This window comes from Rutidosis leptorrhynchoides, chromosome 3, assembly GCF_046630445.1.
Source record: "Rutidosis leptorrhynchoides isolate AG116_Rl617_1_P2 chromosome 3, CSIRO_AGI_Rlap_v1, whole genome shotgun sequence".
Taxonomy (NCBI): domain Eukaryota; kingdom Viridiplantae; phylum Streptophyta; class Magnoliopsida; order Asterales; family Asteraceae; genus Rutidosis; species Rutidosis leptorrhynchoides.
The window spans coordinates 693,021,606-693,043,316 of NC_092335.1; the positions used below are offsets into that span (position 1 = coordinate 693,021,606).

Below are 21,711 nucleotides of genomic sequence, written 5' to 3' on the forward strand. Positions count from 1 at the left end.
CCCGGTGGATTTTTTTTTGCCCAAAACCTTAAAATTTTGCCCAAAAAATCTTCAAATTTTATCCCAAAACCTTCAAATTTTGCTCACAAACCTTCAAATTTTGCCCCGAACTTCCATAATTTGCTTAAAAACTTTCATTTTTTGCCCTAAAAACCTCCATATTTTGTCCAAAAAATTTGCTACTGTTTATTTTTTTTATTTTTATTTTTTACCCCAGATGAAAAAGAATCTTGGTACAATCACCCTATTTTCAAGTGCCAAACAAATCATAGAGCTGGCTAAAATCCTCCCGCCATATAACAGTAGTTAACATATTTAATTAGCCCAAACAAATAGACTGACGATTTCTCACTCTCTTTTCTACACCCCCAACAAATAATCTCATCTACTCATCTCTTCAACTTTAATTATCTGGCTTCAGGTTTGGGGTTTCCTTGATTCTTGCAAAATTTGACCCTTTTTATTAATTTTTGTGGTATTAATTGGTTGATTAATGTTTGATGTGCTGATTCTTGATTTAACAATATATATGAGTTTTGTACTTTGATTGGAATGTTTAATAGTGCAATGCTTATGTTATTGGCGTTTAATTAGTTAAAAAACTAATGTTTTCAGATCAATTGTCATTAAATTAGCTTGATTTGGATGTTTGGTAGTGTACTGCTTATGTTTACGAGGTTTGGACTTGTTAAATATTATGCAGAAAAAAGTATATGCATTCTTGTTACTTGTTTAATAAATTTAATGAATAATGAAGTAATCTAACTTTTACGTACAAGAATTTGGGTCCTTTAATGAAGTTGTAGTGATAAGGAGCTTATATTTGTATGGTTCATTTTGATGTGTGTTTTCCATATTCATAATAGTTTCTTTTGATTTTTCGGGCAGTTAGGGTGGGAGTTTGAACTTGTATTGTTTTGAGTCCAAAGATGGGTTCGATATCTCAGTCTCATCCCGTTACCTTTTGTGGGAGTTTGTCTTGTGCAACATCGGGTTCAGATCATTTTAGAAGCTCAATTAATGGTGTATCCCTAAAAACATTAGGAAAAATCCATGTGGGCCCAAGAAGAAGGGGATTAAGTATCTGCGAAATTAAGGAAGGTGAAGAAACAAGAGTACCCATGGCCTGAGGATCCAGATCCGAATGTTAAAGGTGGAGTTCTTAGTCATCTTTCCTCATTCAAGCCTTTATTGGATAATCCGAAACCAGTTACCTTGGAATTCGAGAAACCGCTATTGGATCTACAAAAGAGATTCATCGATGTAAGCTTTGTTAGCCGGTTTTAATATGATGATCAATTTGTGATGATGTGTTTTATGTATGCAGGTGCAAAAAATGGCTGATGAAACTGGTTTGGATTTCAATGATCAAATAATTTCTTTAGAGAACAAATACCAGCAGGTGAAATTTATTTGGATATTTCATTTTTAGTTTGAACAGTGTGATTATTTGATAATTTTAATTGTAGTCGCGTTGCATGCTTTTTTGTACAACACAAAAAACTTAAACTTTCTGTATAGACGCCCTATGTAAAATTTTTACATTGCTACCGTGTCGTTTCTTGTCTAACTATTATGTATGTATTATTTTTGAAAGAAGGTAATTGAAGAATAATTCTGTGTTCCCATTCAGCTATCAAAACGTATGTATATATACAAGTACAGCACCTTTGGCTCCAAGTCAACTAACAAACTATCCTACAAATAAGGAATGCCAAATCTCTAAATAACAATACAATATTGACTATATCAAATCCTATTATACACTGAATTATATCGGTATGCTAATACTCCCCCGCACTCGAAACGGGAGGTGGACGTACATTGAGAGTGGCTTTGAACTCGTTAAACAGAACAAAAGGTAGACCCTTAGTAAAAATATCCGCAACCTGATAACCTGAAGAAACATGTAAAACACGGACCTGACCGCGAGCAACTTGTTCCCGAACAAAATGAATATCAAGTTCCACATGCTTTGTACGTTGATGCTGAATAGGATTGCTAGATAAGTAGATAGCACTAACATTATCACAGTAGACAAGTGTAGCTTTGTGTACTGGATGATGTAACTCGAGAAGCAAATTGCGTAACCAACATGATTCGGAGACAACATTTGCAACGCCACGATATTCGGCTTCGGCACTAGATCGAGATATTGTAGGTTGTCGTTTAGAAGACCAAGAAATCAGGTTATCTCCCAAATAAATACAATAGCCAGAGGTGGACCGTCGCGTGTCGGGACACCCAGCCCAATCAGCATCGGTGTAGGAAACCAGATTTGTAGAAGACGATTTGTAAAGATGTAAACCTTGATCAAGACTACCTTTTATATATCGTAAGATTCGCCGCAAGGCTCCCATATGCCCTTCATGAGGGGCGTGCATATGAAGACATATTTGTTGTACGACATAGGAGATATCGGGGCGTGTGAAAGTGAGGTATTGTAATGCCCCGGCCATGCTTCGGAAGAAAGTAGGATCAGAATATATGGCACCAGCTTTGGCACTTAACTTGGAATTGGTGTCTACGGGTGTCCGGGCCGGTTTACAGTTGAGCATATCGGCGCGTTCAAGAATCTCCTTTGCATAATTAGCTTGGCTAAGAAACAAACCATTAGGCGTGTGAGTTACGGAAATACCAAGAAAGGAACTGAGTGTACCAAGATTTGTCATAGAAAATTCCATGTCTAAGGATCGCATGATGGAATCTCGTAGTGTGATAGAGGAAGCAGTCAGAATTATATCATCAACATATAGTAATATATAAGCAACATCTCGACCCTGTTTGTATATGAACAACGAATGATCACACTTACTATGCGAAAAACCAAGGGTAGCGACGTAGTGAGTGAACCGTTGGTACCAAGCGCGGGGTGCCTGTTTTAAACCGTATAAAGACTTCTTTAGATGACACACATGAGTGGGACGAGAGGCATCACTAAAACCGGCAGGTTGGTGCATATAAACCGTTTCAGTAAGTGTCCCGTGTAAAAAAGCATTTTTAACATCCAATTGGTTGATCGGCCACGAGTGTTGAAGAGCTAGACTTAAAACCGTGCGTATCGTAGCTGGTTTCACGACGGGACTGAAACTTTCCGTGCAATCTATCCCAACCTGTTGAGACCTGCCATCACCAACCAAGCGAACTTTGTATCGCTCAAAAGAACCGTTAGCACGAAACTTATGTTTAAATATCCACATAGAACGTATAATATGCATGTCGGGTGTTCGAGGGACTAATTCCCAAGTCCCATTTTTAATAAGAGCATGAAACTCGTCTATCATGGCACGCTTCCAATGAGGATCGTTGAGTGCCTCGGCCGGGTTTCGAGGTATAGGAGAAGGAAGAGTAGTGGTGGTGAGGTTAAAATGGATTTTTGGTTTTCGTATACCCGACATAGCGCGAGTGTGCATGGTGCGTGTCGGTATTGGAGACGAAGGAGGGGATGCGTTAACATCGTGCATGTGGTCAGTGGAAGAGGTTGCATGGATAGAAGGTTGTACTATAGGAATTTGCTCAGTAGGTTGTGATGCGTGAGGAGATGATAAGGGATTTTCAGAAACAGTAGGTTGTAAGTTATCATTGGATGTATTTAAATTGGAACTTGTTGTTGGGCCATTATTGAAGGTTGATGGGCTAGAAGGTGGCGAGGGTGAAGGTGAGTGGACTAGTGGGATTTGTTGTTGTTGGGCCGTTGGAGAAGGCGAGTCAGTGGGCTGATCCGAGGGAATTACAGGAGAGGGAAGGTTGTACAAATTGTCATGTAAGAAGTGATAAGAGTCAGAGGTAGAGAGATGAGTAGATGCAAAAGGAAAATGGTGTTCATCAAATAAAACATGCCTAGATATAATAATGCGTCGAGTAGAAGGGTTGTAGCATTTGTAACCCCGATGAGATGTAGGATAGCCGAGAAAAATACATGGTGTGGATCTCGGTTGTAATTTATGAATGGTAGGTGAAGGGATGAGAGGGTAGCAACGACAACCGAATACGCGTAGGTGGGTGTATGAGGGCTGACGATTGTATAGGCGGTGTGTGGCTGTAAGATTGTTGAGTGTTTTTGTAGGTAAGACATTGAGAAGATAGGTGGCCACGTCTAAGGCGTGATGCCAAAACGTGGGAGGTGTGCAGCTTTGAGCAAGAAGGGTGCGAACAATGTTGTTTATAGCTCGAATTTTTCTTTCGGCCTTGCCATTTTGTGGTGAGGTGTGTGGACAAGAGAATCTAAAAAACATGCCATTTTCTTTGCAAAAATTATGAAAAGAATTGTTGTTATATTCGGTGCCGTTGTCGCATTGTAGTGATTTGATTTTCAAGGAAAATTGGGTTTGTACAAATTTGTGAAAGTTGAGAAAAATAGTAAAGACTTGTGACTTATGGCCAATGGGAAAGGTCCAAAGAAAGTTCGTATAGTCATCAAGAAATAATACAGAATATTTGTGACCGGAGGAACTGGCAACGGGTGAGGTCCAAACATCGCTATGAACAATTTCAAAAGGAGAATTATGTAGTGACCCGAACTTTTCCATGTTTATATATATTAATTGAGATTGATGTTTACATGATTAAATGTTTCCAACATGTTAAGCAATCAAACTTGTTAAGACTTGATTAATTGAAATAGGTTTCATATAGACAATTGACCACCCAAGTTGACCGGTGATTCACGAACGTTAAAACTTGTAAAAAAACTATATGATGACATATATATGGTTATATATATAGTTAACATGATATTATGATAAGTAAACATATCATTAATTATATTAACAATGAACTACATATGTAAAAACAAGACTACTAACTTAATGATTTAAAACCTGAAGACACGAAAAACACCGTAAAACCGGATTTACGCCGTCGTAGTAACACCGCGGGCTGTTTTGGGTTAGTTAATTAAAAACTATGATAAACTTTGATTTAAAAGTTGTTATTCTGAGAAAATGATTTTTATTATGAACATGAAACTATATCCAAAAATTATGGTTAAACTCAAAGTGGAAGTATGTTTTCTAAAATGGTCATCTAGACGTCGTTCTTTCGACTGAAATGACTACCTTTACAAAAACGACTTGTAACTTATTTTTCCGACTAGAAACCTATACTTTTTTTGTTTAGATTCATAAAATAGAGTTCAATATGAAACCATAGCAATTTGATTCACTCAAAACGGATTTAAAATGAAGAAGTTATGGGTAAAACAAGATTGGATAATTTTTCTCTTTTTAGCTACGTGAAAATTGGTAACAAATCTATTCCAACCATAACTTAATCAACTTGTATTATATATTATGTAATCTTGAGATACCATAGACACGTATACAATGTTTCGACCTATCATGTCGACACATCTATATATATTTCGGAACAACCATAGACACTCTATATGTGAATGTTGGAGTTAGCTATACAGGGTTGAGGTTGATTCCAAAATATATATAGTTTGAGTTGTGATCAATACTGAGATACGTATACACTGGGTCGTGGATTGATTCAAGATAATATTTATCGATTTATTTCTGTACATCTAACTGTGGACAACTAGTTGTAGGTTACTAACGAGGACAGCTGACTTAATAAACTTAAAACATCAAAATATATTAAAAGTGTTGTAAATATATTTTGAACATACTTTGATATATATGTATATGTATATATTGTTATAGGTTCGTGAATCAACCAGTGGCCAAGTCTTACTTCCCGACGAAGTAAAAATCTGCGAAAGTGAGTTATAGTCCCACTTTTAAAATCTAATATTTTTGGGATGAGAATACATGCAGGTTTTATAAATGATTTACAAAATAGACACAAGTACGTGAAACTACATTCTATGGTTGAATTATCGAAATCGAATATGCCCCTTTTTATTAAGTCTGGTAATCTAAGAATTAGGGAACAGACACCCTAATTGACGCGAATCCTAAAGATAGATCTATTGGGCCTAACAAACCCCATCCAAAGTACCGGATGCTTTAGTACTTCGAAATTTATATCATATCCGAAGGGTGTCCCGGAATGATGGGGATATTCTTATATATGCATCTTGTTATTGTCGGTTACCAGGTGTTCACCATATGAATGATTTTTATCTCTATGTATGGGATGTGTATTGAAATATGAAATCTTGTGGTCTATTGTTACGATTTGATATATATAGGTTAAACCTATAACTCACCAGCATTTTTGTTGACGTTTTAAGCATGTTTATTCTCAGGTGATTATTAAGAGCTTCCGCTGTCGCATACTTAAATAAGGACAAGATTTGGAGTCCATGCTTGTATGATATTGTGTAAAAACTGCATTCAAGAAACTTATTTTGTTGTAACATATTTGTATTGTAAACCATTATGTAATGGTCGTGTGTAAACAGGATATTTTAGATTATCATTATTTGATAATCTACGTAAAGCTTTTTAAACCTTTATTGATGAAATAAAGGTTATGGTTTGTTTAAAAATGAATGCAGTCTTTGAAAAACGTCTCATATAGAGGTCAAAACCTCGCAACGAAATCAATTAATATGGAACGTTTTTAATCAATAAGAACGGGACATTTCAGTTGGTATCCGAGCGTTGGTCTTAGAGAACCAGAAAATTTGCATTAGTGTGTCTTATCGAGTTTGTTAGGATGCATTAGTGAGTCTGGACTTCGACCGTGTTTTCTTTAAAAATGATTGCTTAACAGTTTTGTTGGAAACTATATATTTTTAACATATGAATATTATGTGATATATTAATCTCTTAACGTGTTTGATATTATGTGATAGATGTCTACCTCTAGAACAAGTCCCATTGACTCACCTAATAATAATGAAGAGTCAAATGTAAATTGGAATGATTTGTGGACTGATTCACAAGTTCCCGAAGAGGAACCGGAAGAAGAGTCGGAACCGGAAGAAGAATCGGAACCGGAAGAAGAATCGGAACCGGATGAAGAAATAGAACCGGTGGGGGAAATAATAAAACGGTTAAGTAAAAGAAAATCCTCAACCAACCGACCAAAGTTAATTATGGTCAATGGTGTTTCCGCCAAGGAAGCAAAATATTGGGAGGATTACCAATTCTCCGATGAATCGGATTCCGACGAGAATTCCGATGATGTTATAGAAATTACCCCAACTGAATTTAAAAAGGCAAAAGAAAATAATAAGGGAAAGGGCATAAAAATAGAGAAATCTAATTCCAACCCCGATGAACTTTATATGTATCGTCAACCCCCGAAGTCCTTAAGTTGTAACAATGACCCAGGAACCTCTAAACCACCAGGTTTTTCTAAACCAATGTGGATAACGACGGCTCATATTAGGGGAAAATCATATATCCCTAGAAACTTGGCAAAACGAACCAAAACCGAAGAAGAAGAAACCAGCGAGTCGGAATAAGATAGTTGTATTCATGTGGTGTAATATATGTAATATAGTGTGCTTATGCTTTATGATATATGTAAAAATTGCTTGTATTAATAAGTATTTTTTTTATGAATCTAACTCTTGTCTATTTTACAGTATAAAAACGCAAAATGGATAGACAACCCAATATTTTAAGAGACCTACCCGGAGACATGATTGATGAAATCTTGTCTAGAGTCGGTCAGAATTCCTCGGCACAACTATTTAAGGCGAGATCAGTTTGTAAGACATTCGAAGAACGTTCCAAGAATGTCTTGGTTTATAAGAGACTTTCGTTTGAAAGATGGGGGATATCACATTGGGAAACCCATAAGTTACGATGTGTTTACTTTGATGCATATATTGCGGGGAACCCAAATGCTATTTTACGCAACGGGTTAAGAAATTATTTTGACTCAATATATCCGAATATTGGACTTCGTGATTTAGAAAAAGCGGCTAACATGCAACATAAAGAAGCATGTTATGCTTACGGATTAGTAATGTTCGCTTCTCACCAAAGTGAGAACAAGAACATCGGGCTACAACTATTAAACAAAACGTTTCCACAAGTGACGGAGTCGGTAATTGGGGTAAGAAATGAGGTTTTTAGATTATTACGGGACTGTTGGACATTACGTAACCCTCGTCCCTTTGATGACGTTACAACACGCTGTCTTATCAACGGCCATAACGGTTATGTTGCACAAGACCAAGGATGGGAAGTAGTCCTAGTAAAACCAGAATGCATGACTTGTTTCTGGACGTATGAATTACGTGTCTTTATTGCCTTTGCTGAACGACTTGTGTACTAGCTAGAATTGTCTTCACAACTATCTTGTATCAAAGTTATTGTGTGCTATATTTCATGCTTTATGTAAAATAAGCGGTATTGTAAGTTTGTAAAATATTGTATAAAAGTTTGAACGCGAAATATTATTATAATCAGTTTTTCATATAGAATTGTAGTAGTTGAATTGTATATTAGCTACTAAGTATGAACTTAACGGGTAGGTACTACCCGAATTTAAACTTATAAAACGCTAATATGAAGAAAAAGCTTTTATAAATGAGTTCATATTATGCTACGAAATACTATTAACTACTCTTAATATTCTGTATGATTAACTTGTTCCATTTAACTATTTTGAAGGAAATGGCACCGACTACTCGACACACCGTGAATATGAATGAAGAGGAATTCCGTACTTTTCTAGCTTCAAACATAGCCGCAGTACAAGCTGCGCTACATACCAACAATAACCTTGGATCTAGCAGTGCAGGAAATCGTGTAGGATGCACCTACAAAGAATTCACTGCCTGCAAACCTTTGGAATTTGATGGAACCGAAGGACCGATCGGATTGAAACGGTGGACCGAGAAGGTTGAATCGGTGTTTGCCATAAGTAAGTGTACTGAAGAGGATAAAGTGAAGTACGCTACGCATACCTTCACAGGTTCTGCGTTAACATGGTGGAATACCTATCTAGAGCAAGTGGGACAAGACGATGCGTACGCACTACCGTGGTCAGCATTCAAGCACTTGATGAACGAGAAGTACCATCCCAGAACCGAGGTCAATAAGCTCAAGACAGAACTTAGAGGGTTACGAACCCAAGGATTTGATATTACCACGTACGAAAGACGATTCACAGAATTGTGCCTATTGTGTCCGGGAGCATTCGAAGATGAGGAAGAGAAGATCGACGCGTTTGTGAAAGGATTACCGGAAAGAATCCAAGAAGATATAAGTTCACACGAGCCCGCCTCCATACAACAGGCATGTAGAATGGCTCACAAACTAGTGAACCAGATTGAAGAAAGAATTAAAGAACAGACTGCTGAAGAGGCCAATGTGAAGCAAGTCAAAAGAAAGTGGGAGGAAAACGGTGATAAGAATCACCAATACAACAACAACAGCAATTACAACAATAATCGCAACAATTATCCCAACAATCGCAACATCAATCGCAACTACAACAAACGGCCCAACAACAACAACAACAACAACAACAGCAACTACAACAATCATCCCAACAACAATAATAACCGCAACAACAACAACAATCAGAAGCAACTATGCCAAAGGTGTGAAAAGAATCACTCGGGGTTCTGCACCAAATTTTGCAACAAGTGTAAAAGAAATGGTCATAGCGCGGCGAAGTGTGAGGTCTACGGACCAGGGGTTAATAGAACGAAAGGAACAAATGGTGTCGGAACGAGTAATGGCGGAGCAAGTAGTGTCGGAGCAAGTTATGCCAATGTAGTTTGTTATAAATGTGGAAAACCAGGCCACATTATTAGAAATTGCCCGAACCAGGAGAACACGAATGGACAAGGCCGTGGAAGAGTTTTCAATATTAATGCGGTAGAGGCACAGGAAGACCCGGAGCTTGTTACGGGTACGTTTCTTATTGACAATAAATCTGCTTACGTTTTATTTGATTCGGGTGCGGATAGAAGCTATATGAGTAGAGATTTTTGTGCTAAATTAAGTTGTCCATTGACGCCTTTGGATAGTAAATTTTTACTCGAATTAGCAAATGGTAAATTAATTTCAGCAGATAATATATGTCGGAATCGAGAAATTAAACTGGTTAGCGAAACATTTAAGATTGATTTGATACCAGTAGAGTTAGGGAGTTTTGATGTGATAATCGGTATGGACTGGTTGAAAGAAGTGAAAGCGGAGATCGTTTGTTACAAAAATGCAATTCGCATTATACGAGAAAAAGGAAAACCCTTAATGGTGTACGGAGAAAAGGGCAACACGAAGCTACATCTTATTAGTAATTTGAAGGCACAAAAACTAATAAGAAAAGGTTGCTATGCTGTTCTAGCACACGTCGAGAAAGTACAAACTGAAGAAAAGAGCATCAATGATGTTCCCATTGCAAAAGAATTTCCCGATGTATTTCCGAAAGAATTACCGGGATTACCCCCACATCGATCCGTTGAATTTCAAATAGATCTTGTACCAGGAGCTGCACCAATAGCTCGTGCTCCTTACAGACTCGCACCCAGCGAGATGAAAGAACTGCAAAGCCAATTACAAGAACTTTTAGAGCGTGGTTTCATTCGACCAAGCACATCACCGTGGGGAGCTCCTGTTTTGTTTGTCAAGAAGAAAGATGGTACATTCAGGTTGTGTATCGACTACCGAGAGTTGAACAAACTTACCATCAAGAACCGCTACCCACTACCAAGAATCGACGACTTATTTGATCAACTACAAGGCTCGTCTGTTTATTCAAAGATTGACTTACGTTCCGGGTATCATCAAATGCGGGTGAAAGAAGATGATATTCCAAAGACTGCTTTCAGAACACGTTACGGTCATTACGAGTTTATGGTCATGCCGTTTGGTTTAACTAATGCACCAGCTGTGTTCATGGACCTTATGAACCGAGTGTGTGGACCATACCTTGACAAGTTTGTCATTGTTTTCATTGATGACATACTTATTTACTCAAAGAATGACCAAGAACACGGTGAACATTTGAGAAAGGTGTTAGAAGTATTGAGGAAGGAAGAATTGTACGCTAAGTTTTCAAAGTGTGCATTTTGGTTGGAAGAAGTTCAATTCCTCGGTCACATAGTGAACAAAGAAGGTATTAAGGTGGATCCGGCAAAGATAGAAACTGTTGAAAAGTGGGAAACCCCGAAAACTCCGAAACACATACGCCAGTTTTTAGGACTAGCTGGTTACTACAGAAGGTTCATCCAAGACTTTTCCAGAATAGCAAAACCCTTGACTGCATTAACGCATAAAGGGAAGAAATTTGAATGGAATGATGAACAAGAGAAAGCGTTTCAGTTATTGAAGAAAAAGCTAACTACGGCACCTATATTGTCATTGCCTGAAGGGAATGATGATTTTGTGATTTATTGTGACGCATCAAAGCAAGGTCTCGGTTGTGTACTAATGCAACGAACGAAGGTGATTGCTTATGCGTCTAGACAATTGAAGATTCACGAACAAAATTATACGACGCATGATTTGGAATTAGGCGCGGTTGTTTTTGCATTAAAGACTTGGAGGCACTACTTATATGGGGTCAAAAGTATTATATATACCGACCACAAAAGTCTTCAACACATATTTAATCAGAAACAACTGAATATGAGGCAGCGTAGGTGGATTGAATTATTGAATGATTACGATTTTGAGATTCGTTACCACCCGGGGAAGGCAAATGTGGTAGCCGATGCCTTGAGCAGGAAGGATAGAGAACCCATTCGAGTAAAATCTATGAATATAATGATTCATAATAACATTACTACTCAAATAAAGGAGGCGCAACAAGGAGTTTTAAAAGAGGGAAATTTAAAGGATGAAATACCCAAAGGATCGGAGAAGCATCTTAATATTCGGGAAGACGGAACCCGGTATAGGGCTGAAAGGATTTGGGTACCAAAATTTGGAGATATGAGAGAAATGGTACTTAGAGAAGCTCATAAAACCAGATACTCAATACATCCTGGAACGGGGAAGATGTACAAGGATCTCAAGAAACATTTTTGGTGGCCGGGTATGAAAGCCGATGTTGCTAAATACGTAGGAGAATGTTTGACGTGTTCTAAGGTCAAAGCTGAGCATCAGAAACCATCAGGTCTACTTCAACAACCCGAAATCCCGGAATGGAAATGGGAAAACATTACCATGGATTTCATCACTAAATTGCCAAGGACTGCAAGTGGTTTTGATACTATTTGGGTAATAGTTGATCGTCTCACCAAATCAGCACACTTCCTACCAATAAGAGAAGATGACAAGATGGAGAAGTTAGCACGACTGTATTTGAAGGAAGTCGTCTCCAGACATGGAATACCAATCTCTATTATCTCTGATAGGGATGGCAGATTTATTTCAAGATTCTGGCAGACATTACAGCAAGCATTAGGAACTCGTCTAGACATGAGTACTGCCTATCATCCACAAACTGATGGGCAGAGCGAAAGGACGATACAAACGCTTGAAGACATGCTACGAGCATGTGTTATTGATTTCGGAAACAGTTGGGATCGACATCTACCGTTAGCAGAATTTTCCTACAACAACAGCTACCATTCAAGCATTGAGATGGCGCCGTTTGAAGCACTTTATGGTAGAAAGTGCAGGTCTCCGATTTGTTGGAGTGAAGTGGGGGATAGACAGATTACGGGTCCGGAGATTATACAAGAAACTACCGAGAAGATCATCCAAATTCAACAACGGTTGAAAACCGCCCAAAGTCGACAAAAGAGCTACGCTGACATTAAAAGAAAAGATATAGAATTTGAAATTGGAGAGATGGTCATGCTTAAAGTTGCACCTTGGAAAGGCGTTGTTCGATTTGGTAAACGAGGGAAATTAAATCCAAGGTATATTGGACCATTCAAGATTATTGATCGTGTCGGACCAGTAGCTTACCGACTTGAGTTACCTCAACAACTCGCGGCTGTACATAACACTTTCCATGTCTCGAATTTGAAGAAATGTTTTGCTAAAGAAGATCTCACTATTCCGTTAGATGAAATCCAAATCAACGAAAAACTCCAATTCATCGAAGAACCCGTCGAAATAATGGATCGTGAGGTTAAAAGACTTAAGCAAAACAAGATACCAATTGTTAAGGTTCGATGGAATGCTCGTAGAGGACCCGAGTTCACCTGGGAGCGTGAAGATCAGATGAAGAAGAAATACCCGCATCTATTTCCAGAAGATTCGTCAACACCTTCAACAGCTTAAAATTTCGGGACGAAATTTATTTAACGAGTAGGTACTGTAGTGACCCGAACTTTTCCATGTTTATATATATTAATTGAGATTGATGTTTACATGATTAAATGTTTCCAACATGTTAAGCAATCAAACTTGTTAAGACTTGATTAATTGAAATAGGTTTCATATAGACAATTGACCACCCAAGTTGACCGGTGATTCACGAACGTTAAAACTTGTAAAAAAACTATATGATGACATATATATGGTTATATATATAGTTAACATGATATTATGATAAGTAAACATATCATTAATTATATTAACAATGAACTACATATGTAAAAACAAGACTACTAACTTAATGATTTAAAACCTGAAGACACGAAAAACACCGTAAAACCGGATTTACGCCGTCGTAGTAACACCGCGGGCTGTTTTGGGTTAGTTAATTAAAAACTATGATAAACTTTGATTTAAAAGTTGTTATTCTGAGAAAATGATTTTTATTATGAACATGAAACTATATCCAAAAATTATGGTTAAACTCAAAGTGGAAGTATGTTTTCTAAAATGGTCATCTAGACGTCGTTCTTTCGACTGAAATGACTACCTTTACAAAAACGACTTGTAACTTATTTTTCCGACTAGAAACCTATACTTTTTTTGTTTAGATTCATAAAATAGAGTTCAATATGAAACCATAGCAATTTGATTCACTCAAAACGGATTTAAAATGAAGAAGTTATGGGTAAAACAAGATTGGATAATTTTTCTCTTTTTAGCTACGTGAAAATTGGTAACAAATCTATTCCAACCATAACTTAATCAACTTGTATTATATATTATGTAATCTTGAGATACCATAGACACGTATACAATGTTTCGACCTATCATGTCGACACATCTATATATATATTTCGGAACAACCATAGACACTCTATATGTGAATGTTGGAGTTAGCTATACAGGGTTGAGGTTGATTCCAAAATATATATAGTTTGAGTTGTGATCAATACTGAGATACGTATACACTGGGTCGTGGATTGATTCAAGATAATATTTATCGATTTATTTCTGTACATCTAACTGTGGACAACTAGTTGTAGGTTACTAACGAGGACAGCTGACTTAATAAACTTAAAACATCAAAATATATTAAAAGTGTTGTAAATATATTTTGAACATACTTTGATATATATGTATATGTATATATTGTTATAGGTTCGTGAATCAACCAGTGGCCAAGTCTTACTTCCCGACGAAGTAAAAATCTGCGAAAGTGAGTTATAGTCCCACTTTTAAAATCTAATATTTTTGGGATGAGAATACATGCAGGTTTTATAAATGATTTACAAAATAGACACAAGTACGTGAAACTACATTCTATGGTTGAATTATCGAAATCGAATATGCCCCTTTTTATTAAGTCTGGTAATCTAAGAATTAGGGAACAGACACCCTAATTGACGCGAATCCTAAAGATAGATCTATTGGGCCTAACAAACCCCATCCAAAGTACCGGATGCTTTAGTACTTCGAAATTTATATCATATCCGAAGGGTGTCCCGGAATGATGGGGATATTCTTATATATGCATCTTGTTATTGTCGGTTACCAGGTGTTCACCATATGAATGATTTTTATCTCTATGTATGGGATGTGTATTGAAATATGAAATCTTGTGGTCTATTGTTACGATTTGATATATATAGGTTAAACCTATAACTCACCAGCATTTTTGTTGACGTTTTAAGCATGTTTATTCTCAGGTGATTATTAAGAGCTTCCGCTGTCGCATACTTAAATAAGGACAAGATTTGGAGTCCATGCTTGTATGATATTGTGTAAAAACTGCATTCAAGAAACTTATTTTGTTGTAACATATTTGTATTGTAAACCATTATGTAATGGTCGTGTGTAAACAGGATATTTTAGATTATCATTATTTGATAATCTACGTAAAGCTTTTTAAACCTTTATTGATGAAATAAAGGTTATGGTTTGTTTAAAAATGAATGCAGTCTTTGAAAAACGTCTCATATAGAGGTCAAAACCTCGCAACGAAATCAATTAATATGGAACGTTTTTAATCAATAAGAACGGGACATTTCAAATTAGTTGTAGACATTGAATTAATAAATGGCAATTTTATATGTTTTCCTAACACACATGCTTCACATAATCCAGAGTTTTTATTACTAGAACAAATAATAGACTTTTTATTATTGAGAAAACGAAGAATGTTGGCGCCAGGATGTCCTAAACGGCGGTGCCAAATATCTTGAGACAAAGTAAGAAAAGACATTGGAGAGCTAAGTTGACGAGCAGCAGATGGAGTGAGCGGGTAGAGGTCGCCAGTGCTATCACATCTCATAATGGGAATTCCTGTCCTGAAATCCTTCACAGTAAAACCAAAGGGATCAAAAGTGAGTGCAAGGTTATTGTCAGTTGATAACTTTCTAACAGATAAAAGGTTTTTAATAATGTTAGGTACATGGAGAACGTTTTTTAGTTCAAAGGGTGGATATGGATGTGGTAATTTAGTGGATCCTATACCACGAATGGAAAGTGTATTGCCATTTCCAACAAGGACATGTTTCGGTATGCTCAAATTAAAATAGGGAGAGAGTGTACCTCGATTACCTGACATATGTGAGGAGGCACCCGTATCCATATACCAATCATTGTCGGGAGGATTGAGGGACATTGTATACATAGCCTGGTCAATGTCAGTCGATGCATAGGGTGTAGTTTGGCCAGTCGAAGCTAATGGGGCTTGTGGTCGCGGACCAAGCAGGCCACTGTTGTTATTCCCAGATCGGGCCCAAGGTGTAGTTGGGTATGGACAGGGGGATGAGGTAGAAGCCCACGGTGCATTTCCAGCTTGGTGAGTTGGGCTGTAATTAAAAGAGGCCCAATTGCTATTTGGCCTGGTCCACGGTTGGGAGTAATTGTTCCCATGCCAAACACCCCCATTCCAGGTATTACCATTCCAGAATTGGCGACCCCTTCCTCTACCAAACCCACGACCTCGATTACTGGTTCTGCCCCCTCGACCCCGATTATTTGTGTTTCGAGAGTAATTGGAGTCCCGGTTGGCCGAAGTGGGTGGTTGTTCCTTCGATTCGGTGGCGGCCAGCATGGCGGTGTTAGAATTTTGCGAATTGGACATCGCAGCCTGTCGGTTTTCATTGATTCTTCAAGAATCAATTTTGATCTTGCTTCATAAAAGGTAGGTAACTTCTCCATCTGATTGATGTGTGTTGCAACGGTACTGTAATTTTCATTCAAACCGGCCACCAATTGAAGGACTAAATTCGCAGGTTCGATGGTGGTGCCAACATCAGCAAGTTGGTCAGAAAGTGATTTGAGTTCTTCACAGTAAGCGGATATGCTGGAGAAGTTGTCGAGTTTGCAATTGGTGAATTGATTCATGAGAGCTAAGGCACGTGAGTGTTGATTGTCGTGGAAGATGCTTTTGAGTCGATCCCACGCTTTCTTCGCGGTAAGATCTTTTTCTAGAATCATTTTGAGTAAGCCATTGGAGATTGTTGCGTAGATCCATTGGAGGACAATTGCATCTTGTCTGTCCCATGTTTCTTGAGTAATTTCGGTTGCTTTAGAAGAGGTGGAAGCAGGGATTGTCTCTGAGGTAAGATGAACAAGTAGGTCGTGTGCTTTGCAGTGGGTGCGAAAGAGTTCACTCCAAGCATTATAATGACTGGTTTCTAGTTCTAACTTGATAGGGACAGATAGAAGAATATGATTGATTGGTTGAATTTTGGAGAGATCAGAAGACATGGTGATTGTGGTGATGAAGAGGAGGAACGATTTTGAGAGAAAAAAAGAAGATGGGATCTTTTTTAGTCTGATACCATGAAAGAAGGTAATTGAAGAATAATTCTGTGTTCCCATTCAGCTATCAAAACGTATGTATATATACAAGTACAGCACCTTTGGCTCCAAGTCAACTAACAAACTATCCTACAAATAAGGAATGCCAAATCTCTAAATAACAATACAATATTGACTATATCAAATCCTATTATACACTGAATTATATCGGTATGCTAATAATTTTGCAGGCGCTTAAAGATTTGTATACACACTTGACACCAATACAGCAACTTCGTATAGCTAGACACCCTAATAGACCAACTTTACTTGACTACATCTTCAACATTACTGATAAGGTATGCTACTCCATCCAAGTATTCTGGTTTATTATGATGATAAAGTTACATACTTGATCGTTTAAAGTACATGAAACGTCTTTTTGTTTTTTGAAATCTGTAGTTTGTAGAGCTTCATGGTGACCGAGCTGGTTATGATGATCCTGCTATTGTAACTGGTATTGGAACAATAGATGGCAGGCGAATTATGTTTATCGGTCATCAAAAGGGTAGAAATACCAAAGAGAATATTCATCGCAACTTTGGAATGCCTACACCTCATGGGTAATAATATGTACATTGTTACGCTAACACTATCAGAATTAGAGGGGGAAATCTTTTAAATGTGTCAAACTTTGGGTTATCCTTTGTCCATATCAGGTCAAATTGGTAATATTTGATTGAATAGAACTTTAATGATGTTATATATTGAAGATGTTAGTTACTTGTAATCTAAGGAACACACAACAAAAATTGTTTATAGATGGGCCCGAAATCTTTTGATCTGTTTCACAATTGGCCTGATCCATCATCCATTTGTTACCCCTGAGGTATATATATATAATAAGATGCTTGAACACACACAGCTTCAGCTTTGGTTGGACGTCCCACAATAGTAAATGTGTTGCTATGAAGTCCTTTGTGATATGACCTACCTTATTAAATAAATGTTGAATGTTGATTTTTTATTTATGTTTCTGGATAGTTACCGCAAGGCTCTACGAATGATGCGCTATGCAGAACGCCATGGGTTCCCTATCGTCACATTCATTGACACTCCAGGGGCATTTGCGGATCTTAAATCAGAAGAAAAAGGTCAAGTATGTAAAACTAAATACTACTATAAAGTAAACTATCTACTATTTTAAATTTATGGTGTACGTTTCGATAAATGAAACTTTCCTGTGCTTATTTGATAATATCACATGGTTATCCATCCATTACTGTGGTTGAAAGTGCACAACTTAGTGGTTGGTTAATGTATGGTGTATGCAGGGTGAATCGATTGCCCAAGATTTATATACTATGGCCGGAATAAAGGTACCGACCTTGGGCATTGTGATTGGTGAAGGTGGCTCTGGAGGTGCTTTGGCTATTATCTGTGTTAATAAACTGCTAGTGCTTGAAAACGCAGTCGTCTATGTTGCCAGGTGAGTATATTACTTTTTGTACACATTTGTAACTTAAAGATAATAATAATTAATTATAGGCATGCAGGCTGGCTAGCTCACATGGCTTAATGAAATTTATATTGTATAGTCAAATTGTGAACACTGCTATATTTTTTCTTCATAAATGACTGTCTCTTAAGAGGACCTTTTTAAACCAACCAAAAATTCCAATTTGTCAGCTTATTTAAACACAAAAGGTGAAATCTTTACAAGCTTTACGTGTTGGTGATCTAAATGAACCAACGCTTACAGCTTAAAGTAATATGTGCAAATTCCAAAATATTCGTTATTGCAGTATGTTTCATTATATTATATATTGTAAGCTGGCTTTGCGTCCCTTTAATTGCTCAAAGTTACAGTACAACTTTCGATGGCCTTCAAAACTTCCATTGGTGTAGTAGAGGTGGCAATGTGTATGGCGGACCGGACAATATTTGTATGGGTCAGTTGGGTTGACCGAAACACTATTTGTTCATAAGTTTGAGGTTTTAATTGGTTTATAAATAATTTGTATAGTATGTTAATGTTAATTATGATTATTATAGAAGTTAAGCTATATTAATAATGATCTAAATTTTTTTAGTAAATTATCTAGGAAAGTTCTTTCTATTTTATTATCGGAGGTCCATCTAGAAGCAAACAGTCTCTCTTACCTCGAGTGAGGGATGACTTTTTTCAGCCCGTTGGTGGAGAAACTATTGTCTCTACCCGTGAGTGAAAAAACGATTTCCCTCTTATTTCAAAGTAGATGAAGGATTGTATACATCTCACCTCACCATACCCCACATGTGTGGGATTGGGCAATGATGTTATTGTTGTTTATAGGAAACTAATGAATATTCATCTTCCCATATATATATATATATATATATATATATATATATATATATATATATATATATAAGAGGGATCAAATGAGAAATTTTTTGTGTGAGAACTCAAAAATACACTGAAATTCGAGAAAAAAAGGGAAATTCGAGCAAAAAAAGGGAAAATTCGAGCAAAAATGGGACACGGTCGAACAAAAAAAGAGCAATTCAAGCAAAAAATGGGACAAGGGCGAACAAAAAAGTGATATTCGAACAGAAAAAAGGCGGGCGAACAATTTTGTGTTCTACATTTTTGATAGTCGAACAAAAAAATGTAGAACACACGGGTAGTCGAACAAAAATGCTGATATTCGAACAAAAATGTGTTCTACATTTTGAAATTCGAACAAAAAAAAAAAAATTGCTCGACTATGAATTTTTTGTTCGTCCGTGTTTTTTATTTTTGCTCGAATTTCTTTTCTTTGCTCGCCCGTGCACATTTTTTGCTCGAATTTTAGTGTATTTAGAGTTCCTAGAGTTTTCACACTAAAAAAGTTCTCACTAAATCCCCTCTATATATATATATATATATATATATATATATATATATATATATATATATATATATATATTGCACTTAGTAATGTGATTACCAATACTCAATAAATTATTTAATGTTGGGTGATATAATAGCCCAGAAGCATGTGCAGCAATTCTTTGGAAGAATTCTAAAGCATCTCCAAAGGTTGTGAAACTGTTCTTGTGTGTTTTTATTTATTTATTTGTGCACAAAGTACTTGAAATTGATAGATACATTTTTATTCCATTTATAGGCTGCTGAGAAGCTCAAGATCACTGCTACCGAGCTTTGTAAGCTACAAATTGCTGATAGCATCATCCCTGTAAGACTTGAATTATTATTTATTTTTATTCAATATAAAATAAAATGTACAATTGAATGAAAGTGGATCGATTTGGCTAACCATTTTTCTAATATTAATAATATCTGCAGGAACCACTAGGTGGTGCACATACAGATCCACACTGGACCTCACAGCAAATAAAAACTGCCATTCTTAACTCGATGGATGTGAGTCTACATATTCGTTTCTCTAATTGTAGTAACATCATATTATACTTGATCCATATTTACTTACACATAGAGATTAATTCTCTATCATATCACATATATATACAGGAACTCCAAAAGATGGGAACCGAAGAACTCATAAGACACCGTCGGCTCAAACATCGTAAGATTGGTGGGTTCCAAGAAGGACTGCCCGTTGATCCCGAAAAGAATTTCAACATGAAAAGGAAAGAGGAACCGCGACCCGGACTTATTTCTGACAAAGTGTTGCAGGCTGAAGTTAATAAACTCAAGGACCAAATTATTATGAAAGCAGGGGAGTCATCTTCAATAGCTCCAGATATGGATCAAAATGGGTTGATTGAGAAACTGAAAAGAGAAATTAATTATGAATTTTCTGAGGCTTCTAAAGCGTTGGGGATCGAAGAAAAATTAAGCAAAATGCATGAAGAATTTGCTAAAGTAGAGACCCGACAGTTGACTTCTGGTCAAATTGAGAATCTTGAGAATCTAAAGAAGGAGTTTAGTGACAATTTAGCAACCGCTCCAAACTATGGGAGGTTGGAGTACAAGCTAAGCTTGCTAAAAGAAATAACTGATGCTAAAGTCTTTGCTGAAAATTACAAAAAGACTCTTCCATTGAAGTCTAAAGTAAATGAAAAGTTCAAACAGGTTCTGAAAAAACAGAATTTGAAACAGAAAATTGAGGCACTGAAATACGAAATTGAAAAGTCCGGGGTGTCTGCTATCGAAGAATTGGATCAGAAGCTCAAAGAAAAAGTTGTTGAGATTAGGGAAGAAGTTGAATCTGAATTTGTCAACGCCCTTGAATCTTCGGGTGTTCATGTAGCTTCAAAAGTTGGTAACTCTTCAATGTCAGTAATCAAAGCTAAAGTTGATGAACTAAATTCAGAAATTAATCAGATAATTCAAGATGTGATTGAATCAACCCCGGATTTGAAGAATAAAATCGAGATGTTGAAACTTGAGGTAGCAAAGGACAAGAACACCCCTAGTGAGGAATCAAAGGAAAAGATTGCGGGTTTGGAGGTGCAAATAAAACAAGGTGTTGCTGAGGTCATGAGTTGTGCAGCCGTTAAAGATAAATATGAAGAATTGCAGGCGGAACTTGCAGAACTTTCCGGAGGATCTAATGGAAGTTTGATCAAGGAACCGAGCTACGCATAAAGTAAGATATGTGGAGCAAAGACCTCTGCAGGCTGTTGCTTTGAAAGTTTGTTGTTCCAGTTTAGTTATGAATACAGATTTGTCAGACTTGTATATGGATCATATTTTACATGGACTAATATTTTTCAGAAGTTGTCAATAACTTTTCGTTTAAACTTAACAGCATGAAGCTGCACCGTTTGTTTT

The 21,711-nt window shown here is 36.9% G+C and overlaps 1 protein-coding gene across 1 annotated transcript; it reads left to right on the top strand.

Annotated features, from left to right (window-relative positions):
* Positions 1 to 1,327: 1,327 nt before the first annotated feature.
* LOC139899536 (acetyl-coenzyme A carboxylase carboxyl transferase subunit alpha, chloroplastic-like) lies at positions 1,328 to 21,683 on the top strand. The gene is made up of 9 exons (XM_071882366.1): positions 1,328 to 1,402; positions 17,180 to 17,287; positions 17,391 to 17,551; positions 17,973 to 18,087; positions 18,263 to 18,417; positions 19,941 to 19,992; positions 20,081 to 20,149; positions 20,260 to 20,337; positions 20,446 to 21,683. Exons 1-9 carry the CDS (start codon positions 1,337 to 1,339, stop codon positions 21,523 to 21,525), a joined length of 1,884 nt encoding a protein of 627 aa, XP_071738467.1. The 5' UTR covers positions 1,328 to 1,336; the 3' UTR covers positions 21,526 to 21,683.
* The last annotated feature ends 28 nt before the right edge of the window (positions 21,684 to 21,711 follow it).

What these genes read in the sequence shown, in the direction of transcription:
- LOC139899536 (XM_071882366.1), top strand. Translation starts at nt 1,337, where the DNA reads ATGGCTGATGAAACTGGTTTGGATTTCAATGATCAAATAATTTCTTTA. An exon ending in TAGAGAACAAATACCAGCAG is followed by an intron (nt 1,403 to 17,179) that starts GTGAAATTTATT and finishes ATAATTTTGCAG; the next exon opens with GCGCTTAAAGATTTGTATAC. An exon ending in AATCAGAAGAAAAAGGTCAA is followed by an intron (nt 18,088 to 18,262) that starts GTATGTAAAACT and finishes TGGTGTATGCAG; the next exon opens with GGTGAATCGATTGCCCAAGA.